Here is a 17,679-nt window from a genome sequence, read left to right as displayed (position 1 = left end):
GTCGACGGTGTATCGCGTCCCGACCCGGCAGGCTGGTTCTGGTCCAGCGGGGTATTCCGGGACACCAGCGGCACCGTCTGGGCGGCCCGACGGGCTGCCGTACCGAGACGGCCGACGTTTCAGAGCCTTCGATTCGCCTCGAAGGCTCCGTCGGCTGGGCGTCCTTGGGGTGAGCTGCGCCGTCTGGTTGTAGTGTTGACCGCGGTAGCCCCCCTACCTCATTCGGGTTCTGACCTCGGAGGGGATCGGACGTCGGGTGTAAGAGTGCAGGGGAGTCGTTTAGTGGGTGGGCCCTAAAATCCTTGGGCCCGCGGTCTGCTCACAACACCATGCAGATCGTTGAGTCTCACATACCCCGCGCGCCCCTTTCGCGCGGGGACCTCGTAGGAGGTTCGGCCCTCTACACGAAAAAAAAAAAAAAAAAAAGTATTACCATAGTGCTCGAAATAATATCTAAACGTAACTAATCGAACTAACTAGCCTCTAGAAATACAGCATGCAATAGACTAGGTAAGTGTTGAGAGGTGGTGGTATTGTTCGATGCAGTCGGTATAGTTAGACAGTAGTGCAAAGATGTGGCGGTGGTTGGTATTATGGCAAGCTTCGGTGTTACTTGTCGGCGGAACCCTTGACATTGGCTACTTCACGCAGAAACGGCTTTTTACGCAACCTACAGAGGTACATTTTAATTTAGTTGTTTAATAGCATTTCTGCGAAATTTGGGCTGTTCGATCGGCGAACTGCTGTTTTTCGATGCTTCACTCAAACTTAAATTTATTAAATAAATTTTAAAACGAATATAGTTATTCGATTTTCAGAAATCGTTTTTTTTTGTGTAAACCTACGAAAATTGAATTTATCCAAGATATTATTATTTAAAGACTTAATCAGAATTTACCTGATTTTATATATAGAGTGATTCATTACAATATAGAGTATACTTTCCTGTTCCCTAAAATTAAACATTACTTACGAAAACTACTAACTAATGTTAGAACAAAATGAGAATTTTTAAGGTTTAATAGCAAGAAAGTCTTAAGTGGAAAAGAGAAATGTTACTTATTATATTTGTGCGTGTTTAATAGTAAGTTAGTGTCCATATAGATAACGTGCTAACTTACGAGTTTAATTACTAATTATGAACGAATATCACGCTTCCAATAGCGTCGTAATTACAAGACCGACATGATATATTGTTTTTATTGACAATTAGATAAGTTGGGAAATAAGCGATTTTTACTACTGGTCATGAAAATTGTAGTTAGAAAAAATATTGTTAATGGTATTATGAAAAACCACTACTACTACCACTAGGTGGGCCGGAAGTTCCTCTGTGTTGATCTACAGTATTCCAAAGATCCTTTTGGCCCTGGAATTCGTTCTCGTGTTTTTTGAACGCTATGACATGTCTTTAAACAAGGTTTGAAGAGAGTGATTGCTGATGTATATGAGTGATTGCTGATGTATATTGAAATCACATCATATTGTGATCACTCACCATCAGATGGATCGCGTGCTCCTCTGCCTACGATGACAAAAATTATAATACTTATTTTCTATTTGTGAAACATTGCTATCTGATCTACTGTCCAACTATCACATTAATTTGTTGAAACTACATGTGCGTCATCTGTGGTTTGATACTGAGCGGTACTATGACAGAGCTGTCCTGAAAACCCAAAACAATGCAATGTTTGACCAGATAAAATAAAACGGTAGATTTGTATAAAAATATTCAAAGATGTTATGGATTTTGCGTAAAATCCTGTTTCCGAGTTTCTGTCGCCTATGTTTTCTGTTTTGTCACTTAATTCACGACATGCAACATTTACTTGTGTAATTACCAAAGCGTGTAAATATAGATACATACACCTGAGAGCAGTTACCGATAACTTGTGCACACGAACGCATTGCTTACTTTTAAACTGAACTACTAAGTCTCCTTAACGGGAATTCTATTGCCTTTTCGCATTGATGTGATTTGCTGATGGGTTTTGTTGCAGGTAAACTGTGCAGGATACTCCAAATTTAATATCGATCACTTTCCTGATCTAATACACGCAGGTAATTATAAAAAAAGTCAAAATAATCAAATAATAATAATAATAGAAGTATTAAATTATTACTTATGTTTAATAATGTTTTATATCGTAGGTTGGCGCAGAAGTACTGATTTAGGTGAAAAAATGTTACAACAGCCTTCGTTAACGAAAAAAATTTCTCGTAGATATAATAATCTTTTACCGCCGAGCGCTGATGACATTGTGAAAGAACATGCTAAATTAGTGCAGGATATTAACAGCTTGAAACAAGTCGTATTTATTGCACCATTTCCCGATGATAACAGGGATTATGATGATTCCGTATTTCATGAAATCATTGAAACGACTTCTACTGTTAGACCGACATCAACTAAACCTCCAAGAAGGCCAATGAGACATAGTTCTATACCTATTATCTACCTAGGAGGCGCCAGTCAAAGTCACATAGTAAAAAGTTCTCCATTAGAGTTTCCAAGGCCCACTATAAGTCTCATAGGGACGACATCATCGCCAGCTCTACATCCCTATCCGTTCGTGATGAAACCGCGAAAACCGTTTAAATTTTGTATACCCCCTGTACCTTTAATTTATACCACAACCACCCGACGGCCTTCATTTTGGGAACGATTCTTAAAATCGATAATACCTAAATAAATTTGATATATTAGTAATAATTTCTAACTGAAAACAAGTATGCTCGAAACCCTACATAATAAAAAAAAATTGTGAACTCCGATTTTCCTCTTTTTGTTCAGTTATCAAATTTGTATAAATAGTGGATTGATAACTGTCTACTGTCTGTTATGATTTAATTTATTTTAAGCTACATACTTGTATCAAATTACAACACTAAATTAAAAAAAAAACCATATATTTAATAAACTTACAAACCACATAATAAAATTTTTGTTAAAGTTTTAGAGCAGACAGTATTAAATTGACAAATAAGTATTAAATTGTAGTATTAAAGTGTATGTATTTTGTATTTAAAATAAAGCTTGTTATAATTAAACAAACTCTAGTTTTCTTTCGATTCGTTTTCATAAAAACTAGTGAAGGCCATTAAAAACACAGTCAATAAAATAATATTTTATTTTTCCGCATGCCTTAAAACCCCATCGACGCGCGGAATTTGACGATATGCGGGGACGTGTAGGTACTATTTACGATTACCTAGAATAGTAAATTAAGATTGTTTCCTGTTTCTTGTTCTTTGTCTTTATCTTCATTACAGAATGTTGTCTCTACACTGAATTTTCCAAGATTGATTCATCCATCAAGCCATACGAAATTTGATATAGGCAGACCTGTGCGGAATTTCATTTGGTGACTTCACTTCGACCTTACCCACTACTATAAAAAGTATTATTAGAGTATCTAGGTGTATACGAGCAACGTGTCCAAACTAGCTCAGAATTTGTTGGCAAAAGGTTAAGTCTTGTTGTTGTAATTTATTTAGAGCATTTGATTAGGCGTCCCCAAGACCAGATCTAAATGACGTTGACTTTACTTCTATCTTTGATATTCCTGCGCTATACAGGAAGATCTAAATGACCAATGTGTCCAGCAGTCTCACTTTTGCGTATTAGTAATTTAATGTCTTTCAGCTTTGGGAGCGGTTTTAGTTCTGTTTCATACAGATCACAAAATATAGGTAAGCATCCTGTTTAACACAGATTTTTTAGTTTATTACAAAGTGTTTTTTGCTGTATAAAACAATGAATTACAAACTGTAAGGAAAAAGTTGTGTGTGTCTAGTTATTTTAATGACTTGACGTTTTGCCTTCAATAATTATAGACTAATTGGCTAATAGTTTCACTTAATTTAAATCGATTATTTAAAGTTACAGACGTTTGGACACATCTAAACAATGATATCAAATAGTTGGCCGTGTCTTATGTTCGTCATGTCATATTGTACGTTTGCGTGAGACAGTTTGCGTGCGGCATTTAATTGCAGATGCCGATAATATTCTTTTTTAGCACTTTTACGCGTCGGAATGGAAAAGTTGAACGTCTTATGTGTTATGATGAAACTATTACGCTTGTCGCGTTCTCGTTACGCATATAATATTAGCATCGTACTTGTTTTATTAAAATAAATGGACATTTTTCTTTGAACGATTTACAAGTAACGTAATAATTTAAAAAGTACAAATGTTTCACAATTTTTTTGATTCTGTTCTGTAACTGTGACATTCAGTTAACCTAATAATAACATAACACAATTTCATTCTGCTTGGATATGGAATTTACGCAAGTTTGAATATCGAAGAGTTGTAAAATCAATTTTGAAACTTGAAAAAATGCAAGTCGAAGTTAAAACCCTGTTGTTGGTCGGACATTCCTTGAATCTTCAACGTGTGGAAAGGTCTTGCAAACGCTTGGAAAACTAAGGAACAAATTAAACCCTTCATATTATTTTTAACATGTTAGATAATGTACTGTAAATTTAAAGTAGATTTAAAGATATAGGTACATAGAATTATATAGCATTTAATTTGTAAATTGTTCATCATTATAACTTATCGTATAAATAAACAACTATAAACTACGAGATGTTGCGCCTTCATGTGAAAGTTAATGTTTTTGTTGTGATCTTGTGTTAACAATCATGAGATTTTCTTAAGTACATAAACACGTTACAAGTTTGTTTTCACAAAAAATAATTATAGAATGGTATCGCCGCATAGTTTCTCTTAGGGGATTACAAATACATTTTTTCAATGCAAGCGTAGTCTGAGATGCATACAAACAAGGACGGCAGAGCATTTTTAAAAACTTGGCATCCAGAGACCTTCGAACGAGAGCGTCGACGACCGTCAGCCATGCCATCTTGTGCGCTGGAGGTGACAAGACTCACAAAAGAACACGAACTAGCCTTATACCATTTTCTTGTCTTGTCGCGGTGGATATTGGGCTTTTAAGTGTATCAGCGACGAAGGGATTACTTAGTGGGTTCGACTATCAAAGTTGCAGCCCAGACATCGACGCACAGTCGACCAAATTACTATTGAAACTCTCACCAGAAAAAATGATATACAGGATGTTGCAAATTAGATAGTGAAAATTAAACAAAATTTATTAAAAGAGATTAAATATTTATTAAGTACTAATCACAAATGGTATATGCTAATTTTTTATTGCTATTTATAAGTTTAAATCTTAAATCGATCACTTTAATAAAACATGTGTTAACTAAACTGTTTAGTAGAACAGTCTTATGGTCAGTTCTTTTAAAAAAAAATAGTTTTCTACAGAATCAATTTATTAATCAATAACAATCTACACATAGCTGTCATTTTTTTTGTTATCTCAGTCGTTTTAATATAAGATGCAGTCTTAAATAATATTTTTGAATTTAATGTGGGCAAACAGGTAGATTGACAATAAAAAACACATTGAGCTCAATCAAAGCAGCCAGAGTTAAGAAACCGGCATATACGACGCTGCATGTAATGCCAACTTTCCAGTCTAATTGAAACTTGTTGAGTGAAAGACATCCGTACAGCGCGAATAAAGTCGACAGTAGTGAGATTACACTGTAGGACAGACCGCTAGAATTTATTGTAACCTGTAAAATTAAATTAAATAAATATTTAATCATATCCGATAATAATATCAGACACTAAATGAATCATGATGCTTTTAAGTTTTAGCAAGTTAATATTTTCCCATGAGTACTTCGAAAGTGAAAGCCGCTGTAAAATCTTGTGTCAATTAATTTTTGATAGCCCTACCAATTATTGATACGTATAAAGTATAAATCAGTTACCCAATGGTTTTCTGGAGTGCTTGGATAAAACAATGACTTCACTAGCCATGGCAGTCCTAAGCACAGTAATATGTCGAATGTGTTGGATCCAATTGAGTTGCTTATACCCATTGTGCCGTGCCCTAGAAATCAAACGAATTGTTATTAATATTGTTTGCCGAAGAATTTTTGTTGGTTACCTACAGTTTACAATCTAAAAAGTGTGTTCATTGAATTTCTTCTCACACAACCTTTCTGCCTTTATTATAACTTTCTTGGTCCAATATTTCATCTCACCTGGTCTTAAGCATTGATTCAAAGTCATATTGTGAATATCGCTTTGGCTGGTAGCACAGTCCTACCTCTACTTCGACAAAGCGGCGCGACATGATAACACTCTTATCGTGACCTCCGCTAATTACATTACATTACCCACAGTCGGTGCTTTAAGGGTCGTCAAGCACCGGTCATCGTCCAAGAATTTGACGAGCGCACTTACTCATAGACACAACCCTATGAGTTTCTCGCCGGGGCCTCTCAGTGGGTCGTGACTCCAAATAGGCGATAGATTTTGTGTAGTACTGTTCTTGCTAGTGTTAGCAAAATCTCTCAGGTGGAGCCCGTCCGCGCGTAGCTGGAGTAATCCCTTAAGCTTCCAACGAATAAGTAGGAAAGATACCCTACTTATCCTGTTTGAAATTTTATATGTATTTCATTTCGATTTTATAATATGCACTAATTGAATAATATGTTGTGAATATCCTGTATAATTCACATTTAATAAAAAAAGAACAAATCGAGAGCTCCTTGTCGTTTCTTTTAAGTGATGAAATTGTATTCCGAATCGAAGACAAGATTTTACTTGAACAATTTTTCATTTTATTTTTATTTACCCATGTATTTGAGAACTATCTTCATGCTTTAAACTATTCAGTAATATATAGATTGTAATAAATAAAAGCGTTCGTGTTACGGATATGAAACCTTTTTACAGTTTTATTAGGTTACTCTGGTTAGGGTGTAATAGTTGCATCAGTAGTGCACATTACTGCACATAGTAGATCGTCATTTTCTCTGACATTTCACTGCTATTACCACAATCCGTTACCACTATCCAGCAGTTTTAGTCATTATAAGATAATCAATTAGTAGTGATTTAAGTAGCTCCCTTGAATAGATTGAAATAACAAGTTAGTGACTGTCTACGATGTTCCCTCCTCTGTGCAAAACTTTGGACTCCTGTAGCGGTCAAGTACTAGGTGGCTCATGGTATTTCGGTTTTTTTTTGCTTCTTAGATAGGGGGAATGAGCTCACAACCCACCTGGTGTTAAGAGGTTATTGGAGCCCATAGACATCTAGGACGTAAATGCGCCAACCGCCTTGAGATATAAGTTCTAAGGTCTCAATATAGTTACAACGGATGCCCCACCCTTCAAACCGAAACGCATTACTGCTTCACGACAGAAATCATGCTGCATTATCTCTATATGCTATGAACCTATGTCATAAAAGTTTGTTTAAAATAATAACCTTGTTTAGTAACGAGCACGCTTGAAACTGCTTCAGGTAGACTTGTACCAGCTGCGAGAATCGTAAGTCCTGTTATACTGTCGGGGACGTCCAGAGTGTCGCCTGAATAAAAAAATAAAAATAAACTATGGTTTATTATGGTTTGTATGTTTTATACGACCTTATTTCTTCATTAAGCAGGTCGAATGCAGGCAACATTGGAGGAAGCTGCAAAAACTAGAGCAAGTTTGTCACGATCCTCAGTAATGAGGAAGCGACGAAGAAGAAGAAGATTTTCTTCATCGTGGATGCTATTCTGATTTTTCTGAATATATCACCGCACTTTCGCCGGAAGGCAGGATGTGATGGTGTTGAACCAATTAAAACTCCTATCGATCAACAACTCACCTTCAGAGGCGAGCCGTTGATCAGGCTCAAGCCTCGGATGAGACAAATCACTCTATGTCGGCTGGGGACAAGATAATGATTTTCGCGTTGAACGTATGACTTCCCGCCACCCTTTTTTTTTTCGGGTCTGGGGCCGAACCTCCTACGATGTCCCCGCGTCTAGGGGGCGCGCAGGATATGTGGGACCTGACGATCTGCAAGGTGTTGGCAGCAGACCGCGGGCCCCAGGAATTTTACCCTGTCGCGTTGGCACGCCACCATGACAACGGGTTTTCTCGGTCATCGGACTCGGTTCCGATGTAAGATGTAGATGGTGAGATTTGTAGTATGGCAGTCAAATTCTCAATAAGTTAACTTAATTTACATCTAATATATAAAATTCTCGTGTCACAGTTTTCGTTGCCATACTCCTCCGAAACGGCTCGACCGATTTTCGTGAATCTTAGCGTGCATATCGGTCAGGGTTGAGAATCGAACAACATCTATTTTTCATCCCCCTAAATGTTAAGGGTGGTCCACCCCTAAATTTTATTTGTTATTTTTTAGACGAAAATTTTTGTTTTTATTTTTTTATGATACAGCATACAAAAATACATACAACCCTAAATTTTCACCCTTCTACGATCAACCCTTATTTTTTATTTGCTAATTAAAAACTTTAAATTTTTTTGCGAGAATTTTGTTTTCATTTTGTCATGACGTAGAATAAAAAAATTCATATTACTCTGAAATTTTCACCCCTCTACGATCAACCCCTATTTTTATTTGTTAATTATAAACTTTAATTTTTTTGGCAAGATTTTCATTTTTATTTTTATTTTGTCATGAATTAAAATAAAAAATCTGATGTTACTCTCAATTTTTCATCCCTCTATGATCAACCCCTATTTTTTATTTGTTAATTATAAACTTTAATTTTTTTGGCAAGTTTTTTATTTTGTTTTGTCATGACTTAAAATAAAAAAAATCATATTACTCTCAATTTTCACTCTTATACGATCAACCCCTATTTTTCCATCCCGATTAATATTTTTTTTATTCTATGCACAGATCCGCAATAAGGTTGCAAGATGGCAATCAAATATTATAATTGTAGTACGATAAATTCTTATTCAGAGTTTATAATTTCAAGTTCCTTTAATTATGATTTTTTTTAAATTAAATTTAGTCTCCCGCCCTCGCCCGTCGACTACTGATCAACTATCAATCGATCAGCTATCCCCACCAGGTGTCACCACTGATCCAGCAAACATCACGTAGTAGAGATGGGGACGAAGCCGGTCTCCTGTCTTACTTACTCACTATACATCATAGATTATACACTTAATATATTTGAGAGCTATACAATACTATACATTTTTCAGCCATGTTTTATTGGTTTTATTTGTGTATCAATAGTATGTTCAGTAGGTCTGAGAATCGGCTACTATCTATTTTTCATACCCCTAAGTGAAAAGGGTGGTCTACCCCAAACATTTATTTTTTATTTTAATTTTTTTGATATTTTTTTTGTTTATAATGAGGTATTATGTGGTTAAGTGAGGTTTTTTTTTCTCAGTAGAATTTCCCTAGAAATCTTATTTAAGGCAACACAACGTTTGCCGGGTCAGCTAGTTTTATAATATAAAAAGAAAATTAGCATTTAGATTTCTAAATAGAAAACTTACCAACAACAGTAATTATCCAAGCGACTAGGTAAGACACACTGCCTATCCACGTAATACACATGATGAAGGTTAGAGGATAAATGCTGTGTCGATGCCTGCAGTCGGGTATTGTAGCCCAAAGGATAAGTCGAATCGGCCATGTCAGTACCCAGAATAATTTCTTCCAAAATGATATCTTATCGCCAGGAAAAGACCAAACTGAGCTAGTGCTTATATCTGAAAAGGGAATTCTCAAATTAAGGAAACTACGGACTTTATTCAAACCTCGTTAGCAGAATATCATTCCAGGATCAACCGGATGGTTCGCGCAAAAATCATATATTTTCATTCATTCATTCATTCATAGAAGCAAATTGTTTTGGTTCGAACTTTTTTATTTTATCATCATCATTATCAACCTATATCTAAAGTTGGCATGGCAGTACTGCTAATTACCAATAATGTCTAGACATAATGAATATGAATAATGATGAGATGCCGAATGAAAGAATGAACGTCTCGAGATGAAGGTAATTAGTCTAATTTGGCCCGAAGTAAAGCGCGTGGCCCAAGACCGATCGCCGTGGCGAAATACTAATGAAGACCTTTCTGCCTCATCTGGGGGCCTTAGCATCTTGAACACGACAACAAATAATGAATGGGTAATACCTGATCCCGTAGAATCGTGTCTTCTCGTCATTTCTATTCCTCGCTCCAGGTCACCCTGTTGAACAGAACGGGGCGTCATACGTTGTGATGCATCTAAAGGGTTGATTTTTTCTGTAAAAAGAAAAAGTATTATTGATTTATAAAGTATGGTAAGACGCTTTCAAGTTATTATTTTATTGAATAATGAACGGCTCGTGAACTAATAAATAAGTCAAGCAAAAATAATCAACAAGGCCTAATCAAAATCCCATCAGCTTAGTAAGCTTTTCCTTATAATTTTCAATAAGTAAGTTTATGACTGTTCCGAATCTTAAATCTAATAGTACTATTTGTAAGGTATTATGCTATAAGATTTTTCGGTTGTAAACGCATCTAGAGACCATCATTTATTCTATATATTACACAATCAATAATTAAGATTAAGTATATTAATTTCTTTCTATATACATACACTTTCTCAATGTTTTTTTCATTATGCGTAACATGTATAGGTTTACTTATTACGGTTTTCTAATATATTTGAAAGTTGAACTTACCTTTGATGAGTAGCGGTGTGACTTCAGTGTATGTTTTGGACTTTTTGAAAAAACAACAGCCTCTCTTGACCACTGAACCCAGTCGATTGTTGAAAACCATTGCTAAAATCAATTGTTCGAATCAGTGTTAGTAGTCATCCTTAAATTTAATACTCCTTCAAACTTGACAAAAGTCAAATTTCTGCCTTTTCTCAGTTTTCCACAACTTAGGGATCGTCTTAGGTTTTGTAAACGTGAATATTGATAAAATAATCATAATTAATATAGACATATTTATAAATTGTTTTAGTAAAAAAAAACTAAAAAAAAACGTATATTTGTTAAATGTTTGCAAAAATACACATAAATAACTATAATAAAATTCTAAAATCGTTTCGTATTTTTAAAGTCTACCACAGTCCATCTGTGAGACTACCACAGTCTGCCGAGCGTTATCTACCTGTTTAGAGAAGCCTGTACGAGCATGCATGTAGGCACTATTCAGCCATCATTTCGATTACTTTATAAATATTTATACATTGTATTATAAAATAACTAGTTCATTTAGTGCATCGAGCGTTCTCATATAACAAATTAAGTTAGCGCTAAGTTGCTAAGTTTAACTAATACTGTCCAGGATAGTTCTTATTAGATAAGTTATTTATTAGTTTTATCAGTTATATCATAACCTTTTAGACTTTCGTAAGCATCTACTTTCTACCTTAAAAAACCAAAAGATATTACAATGTGTTATTTCTAAGCGTAGGTACCTTGAGACAAGAAGTCGTAGTTACAATTTTGTTTTAGAACGGCAATCGCGCGCCTTAAATTAGACAGATATAGACAGGAAAACAGTATCTGAACAAGCGTGATTTTAATACAATTATGAAATTTATATATTTTACGGGCTAGACTAATTTTACACGATCTTATTCCTTTATTATGAACGTTGTGCTTAAACACATAATAAGTACACTAACTAACACTTGGATAAGTTAGTGAGCGCACATTTTACCCACTTGTGACGGACACTTCAACACCAAATGCTAGTTTATAACTTAGTTTGTTATTAGTATAGAGAAATAAAGCAATACGAACATACCTAATATATAAAATGTGTACATAAGTACGAGAAGCAGAGCTTCGTGCCAGTATATTTTGTCATCGAGGAGAGTCAAGATAAGGGCGACCACGGCAACTGCGTACATCATGCAATCCCTGGTGACTGACCACCAGTCCAATTCTATTACCTGTAACACAAAAGTCGAAATTTCTTCATTTTTTTATTATAAAGTCAATTATTACAAAGCCATATTACTAATTGGTCATTTTTGAAGACACAGTAACTCGTGAATGGCTATAGGAAAATGATCGAATTATATAATTGAGATGCACCTGATAATCGAAGGAAGACATAAAATTGTTGAACTGAAGATATGCATATGTATTTATTAAAACTAAATAAAGTTTAATTAACAAAACACAGCATGTGGAACTAAAATTTATCTTTATTTGCGGTGGTTGGTATGTGTGAAAAATTTCGATTTAATCAGACGTCTTGGTGTTAGTTAAAATTACGCTGTAAGATTCCGTCACATAAATACAGGTCAAGCTAATAAAATACGTGTTTGCGACTCCACCTGTTGGCGATTGAGTATTGCAATCACAACGTACGGTAGTGACGCGTTATGTTTTCAAACATTCAACACAATTTCCTTATTCAAAATTCATTTAATATGTTTAAATTTTTTATGACTATAAAAGCTTTGGATGCCTCTGATCGTAAATGGTTACCATTGCTCGTGGACATCGGCAATACGAGTACACAGTTAAGATGTAGTGCAGTTAACGGTCTTTAAGGAGGTTGCTTACATCTTGTATTAAGGTTTTTTTATTTGACCAGGTGTAACTTGTCATGTTACTAGAGCCACACTGATCGTTCTGGTCTCCAAACTGGAACTTATTGTTTCACACAGAAACCGGAAGGGATAGTATTATTCGAAAATGGCACATTCCTAACTATGTACTTCGATAAACACTCAGTACCGATTATAATATACGGTAATAAAAATGAGATTAAATATTTATTAAAGCATTGATAAAAAAAGCAACGATTTAATAAAATAAATATATTTTATCATTCCTCCATATCAGTAGTAGAATTTGGTAAGCCTGAAATCGGCCTACCTTGTTATTGTTACTTTAATACTTAAACTGAAGTATCCGTGTGACCTAATAGATAAGACGTCCACTCTATTCGTAACCAGAGATGTGGAGCTTCAATCGTGAAGACATGTGTTAGTTTGCTGACGTAAATACTTCTACGCCGGTAAGAGTTGCGCCATCTATCGCCGAATAGCCTAACGAACATCGAATAGCCTTGAGAATGCTCGAGAAGTACAACGCCACCTATTGTCAAATAGCGGAAACACACATCGAAGGTACTCGACTTGTGAGAAACGTTCTCGACGCTTCTAGGGATGTCGTTTCGACTATAAAAGCGTCGTAGAGATGGTACGCAGTTAATCAGTAATCGGAACTACTCGAAGCGAAACAGCGAACGGATCACCTGAAGCGAAGCGGAAGAAGCGAATTGAGAAACAATACTTTCCTAATACGTGTTTGTTTACGGTTGACTTCCAAGTTGAAAGACTAATATCGTGTGATATAATTGAAAACCGTAAATTAAAAAAAATATCTCATAATTACTAGTGACGGTGCATATCATTAGCACGCGAAGTGGGGTGGGGGTATATAAAATAATCTGCTAGTTTTTGCCCTGAAGTAATTAAGAGTTTTAGGTTAAATGGTAGGGAAGCAGCCACACGAAGCCTTCGTTTTTAGGTGAAGTCACTTACAAAAAATAGTTTTTCTTCTTTTAGATCCGATATTTGAAATACATCTCAACATAAAATAAATAAGAATTGTTCTCTTATCTATTTCTCCGTTGCTGTGGATTAAGGTTTATTATATTATATCTTTATTGCAATACGATTATGTTTGAAAATCTCGTCTTTTTCTTATCACTATCACACAATTCGTAGAATGAATTACTACAATTTACTGCGTCATTTTGTATGCGCCAAATCATCGTTTAGGTATTACTTTTTCACACTGACGAAGGACTGACATTTCGTTTGCATTTTCCTTAACTTTTTTACGAGCATATCTGAAATCTAATATATACATATATATGAAAATTAGTGTGATCTGTGCAACCACTATGTTTGAAATGTGCTGAATTCATAAAGACATGACTATTGTTTATGTTGTAGATATAGTATGGAACTTACTGCCCCAGCGAAAAGCGCGCAGCATGCCGGAACTGCTAAGACATTGAAAACTGCAGACCCAACCACAGCACCAACGCCCAGATCTCCTTCAGTGACGAAGGTACCCACGCAATTAATGAACAACTCTGGGCTTGAACTGGCTGCTGCCATGAAAGTTGCGCCTGCGATATCCGAAGCTATGTTTAAACCTGTAAGGTGATATAATTGCAGCTGTAGGTAGGTACCTACTGTTGTATTGTACGGCTATTGAGCTTGTTTTTTATTTTTTTATTAACTTCGAAGGCTCACGACCAAAGAGCAAAGTGAATGATCACTGCTATTCTATTTTATCCCAAAATATTTAGAACTATTGCTAGTGAATGAGAGATTATAATTTAAAACATCAGGATGGGAATACAAAATATGACTCGGTGGTTGAATAGCGTGCGCATGGCGCGTAATCCTTATTATTTATTATTTAAGCTTATCATTTATGAGTATTTTTCTAAGATGGAAAATAATTTATTTTACTTACGCTCGCAAATAATTTCAATGGCCGGTACGAAATAATCTTCGCAAACAGTACCGAGTAGTAGAAAACAGTACAAAGCTAGAAAACAGTGTAACAGTATGAAGCCCTGTAAAAAAACAGTCGTAATAATTTTCATTGATCTTAATTATACTTCACACGACCTAATAGTTTTTGATACTAAGAAGGCGAATCATTCAAAATGACTGACGATACCAATTCTGATTCATAATAAATTGATACAATTAAAATCATAAAATATTCGCACGCGCTCATTTTCGCGAGGCTCCCGACATCTTATTTATACAGCGCTTTAGCTGATTTTTTATAGTGCTAAATACAAAATAAGCTACCACAATTATTTAATTCTGATTTTTCACAAATTGTCGTGACATGACTCAGTCAGGGCGTAACCCGAAATAGTATCGAAAATAAAAATTGTTTAAAACAAATTGCACAATTTCTGGTTAAATATCGACAAAATACAGTGCCTTTACTCTGTATTTGCAGTTTGTTTGGAAATTCATATTGTCTTTTACAATGCTTACATGTTGTCTTTGGAAACGTGTCAAGCCGTCAGATGGAAACTCAAGGATAGCTGCTGGAGTGCAGTTCCTTTCAATCTCTACGACGCCCAGAAGATGCCGCGACGTAAACGCCTCAGGTTCTGTAACAAAAACACAGTATTGACTGCTGACTTTTTTTTGGTAATACATACAATCGTTTTTGTAGAGTTTCCTTACCATCAAAAACGATAACTTGATTGCTTGCAATAGATTTTGCCACCATATAAACAATAGGGATGCCGAAAAACAAAACCACACGCACTATTGTCGCAACTCTATGTTTACGTTCATATTGTCTAGTCCTTATGAGCATTTTTGCCATTTAATATAAATTAAGAACCACAAACTTTGACTAGATAGATTAAAAAAAATCTAAACAATTTTTATTATTTTTTATTTTTTAGCGAATATCAAATAAAAAAGTCGTATAATTTGCTCTGCTTGCAATACAAAAGCATTAGTACCACTTTTCTTAAATGATACACATATGTTAGCATGGACGTGTTAATGTGTTCAAAGTTTGAAAGCCACTACGGGAGATTGCTCCTTGCGACCCTTAATGAAAATAAATAATTGTCAATAAATATTATTATTGCTGCATTTAGTTACACATTGATAACAGTGTTATCGATTTGTAATCGTTGTGTAAATAAAATAGTCTTTTTGATCTTCCCAGTAGCTCAAGAATTGATACCTTCACCGTATCTGCAGGTAATCTTTATATGTTAAAAACAATTTTCATATGTATTATTACACAGTATGTGCACGTTTAACCGACGATATTTTGATAGCAAGTGCGTTGTATTTTCGGACGCTAAGATGATTGTGTTGTTAATTTTGATATCTTAATAATTAATACACCATTCTTTTGTAAACATGCTTGTAATTAAACTCGTAAAAGGCTGGATCGATTGTATTTAAATTATTATACTCATCATTTCAGTTGATCATCATCTCGTTTGATTTGTATCTACATATGTACGTTAGAAAAATAATTAAAATATTATTAATTGAAAAATGAACGAAAAAGACGATGCGGTGCTCTATCCAATCATATATATATCTTTGAGTATCGTAAGAAAATCTCTAGCGCATCTTCGGAAATTTCCATTAGCAACGGAAGCAGCTATGTAGCTCGATCCAGTAATGTCTACTGCTCAATATTAAGTTACCCATCGTTCATGTTTATTTATATTCTATATTTACACTATATTATAAATCTTAATAAAACTAATAAAGCTTGAATGTATAAAATATGCTTTCAATATCTTTGCTACTGCTTGTCCGTCTCTTTACGCATCAACCAAAAAACCTATAGGGATAGATTATGATGAAAATTAGGATGCTTTTAACTTCGTGATTTATCTTAATTTCTAGAAAAAAAGTCAAAACTGATTTGCATAAACATCACATGGGAACATGAAATTACTATACATTTAAATACTAAACTAGACATCTATTAGAACAATAAATATACCAATATATTGATGAAGCCGCGCAAAAGGGGTCATATTGAGGTTTTTTTTCAGAAAAAAAAAAAATGTTCAACAAAAATTCCAAATACGCAACGCCGCCCGTTTTTATAGCGTTAATGTGATGAGCCATGCCATCAGAAAAGTAATTCTAATAACATTGTTTATAAGGAATACCTCTGTACACAATGATATTGATTGATACATAAATATTTTTTTCTGGTGGTAGGACCTCTTGTGAGTCCGCACGGGTAGGTTCCACCACCACCCCGCCTATTTCTGCCGCGAAGCAGTAATGCGTTTCGGCTTGAAGGGTGGGGCAGCCGTTGTAACTATACTAACACCTTAGAACTTATATCTCAAGGTGGGTGGCGCATTTACGTTGTAAATGTCTATGGGCTCCAGTAACCACTTATCACCAGGTGGGCTGTGAGCTCGTCCACCCATCTAAGCTATAAAATAAAATAAAAATTATTGTTTAGCCATTCTATATACATATTAACATTTACTTTTACTAAGACAGTTAAAATAAAAATTCTCATGGAATGGGCATACACGTCATACGAACGACGTCGCGGTCACAACTAATAAAATATTAGTCACACAAGCTTATTCGTGGCTAAATTATTAAATTTTTAATAATTATGTCAACAGTTTCATTAATACAAAACAACAATTATTCAAATACGCAAAATGAAGCCAATAAGTTATTTACATTTTTAATACGATGCCGTTAAAAGTGATAAGGGTGACGCGAATAATTTACGAGCTTTTATCGTAAATTTTGGCACGTGCTTCTATCGAAGTATTAGTGAATTGGGACAGTGATAGGAATATAATTTAGATATCCTCAAATTTTAATACTTTTTCAAGGCAACGTAATAAAGAAAATAAAACGTAAACAAATCATGTTTAATACCTCAATAACAGTTTCATTCGAAGTAGCTGTGAACGAATAAAAAATTCCACTAAATCGTTAATCTAAAGATTACAGGGATTTAAGTGGTCAAGAAACTTTCCACTATTTGCTGAATTCCGTTTACGGAGTATATACAACATGTGGAACATGGTTATCAATTATAAATAGTGTTGATAAATTAAATGTATATTGTACGAAGTTAGAAGTGGTAGTTTACTTGTACGAAGATAATATTTTATTAAGCGAAACGTAACTATAATTTTCCTAAAACCTATTGTATTCATACGTTTTTAAAACAGTATTCATATTGCTTAGAACGTTTTTATTTGTTTAGAAATATTGTTATTGGGTAACAACTAACACCAAAATGAAAGATT

General features: G+C 34.8%; 2 protein-coding genes across 2 annotated transcripts; one reads left to right on the top strand and one right to left on the bottom strand.

Moving 5' to 3' along the window:
- The first annotated feature begins 412 nt into the window (after window positions 1-412).
- On the top strand, window positions 413-3,106 carry LOC114245156 (uncharacterized). The gene is made up of 3 exons (XM_028177200.2): window positions 413-678; window positions 2,004-2,064; window positions 2,155-3,106. Exons 1-3 carry the CDS (start codon window positions 574-576, stop codon window positions 2,694-2,696), a joined length of 708 nt encoding a protein of 235 aa, XP_028033001.2. The 5' UTR covers window positions 413-573; the 3' UTR covers window positions 2,697-3,106.
- A 2,113-nt stretch (window positions 3,107-5,219) lies between these two features.
- LOC114245122 (sodium/potassium/calcium exchanger 4) lies at window positions 5,220-15,453 on the bottom strand. Its single transcript, XM_089729403.1, has 11 exons — window positions 15,089-15,453; window positions 14,894-15,012; window positions 14,352-14,454; window positions 13,838-14,025; window positions 11,647-11,794; window positions 10,566-10,667; window positions 10,030-10,140; window positions 9,382-9,597; window positions 7,328-7,429; window positions 5,818-5,939; window positions 5,220-5,616 (listed from the first exon to the last, which is right to left on the bottom strand). The coding sequence occupies exons 1-11, from the start codon at window positions 15,231-15,233 to the stop codon at window positions 5,404-5,406; spliced, it is 1,569 nt and encodes a 522-aa protein (XP_089585529.1). The 5' UTR covers window positions 15,234-15,453; the 3' UTR covers window positions 5,220-5,403.
- Between the last annotated feature and the right edge of the window lie 2,226 nt (window positions 15,454-17,679).

This window comes from Bombyx mandarina, chromosome 01, assembly GCF_030267445.1.
Source record: "Bombyx mandarina strain Sakado chromosome 01, ASM3026744v2".
NCBI classification, from domain to species: Eukaryota; Metazoa; Arthropoda; class Insecta; order Lepidoptera; family Bombycidae; genus Bombyx; species Bombyx mandarina.
The sequence above is the reverse complement of the archived record's forward strand: the minus strand, read 5'-3'. Positions and strand labels throughout refer to the sequence as shown.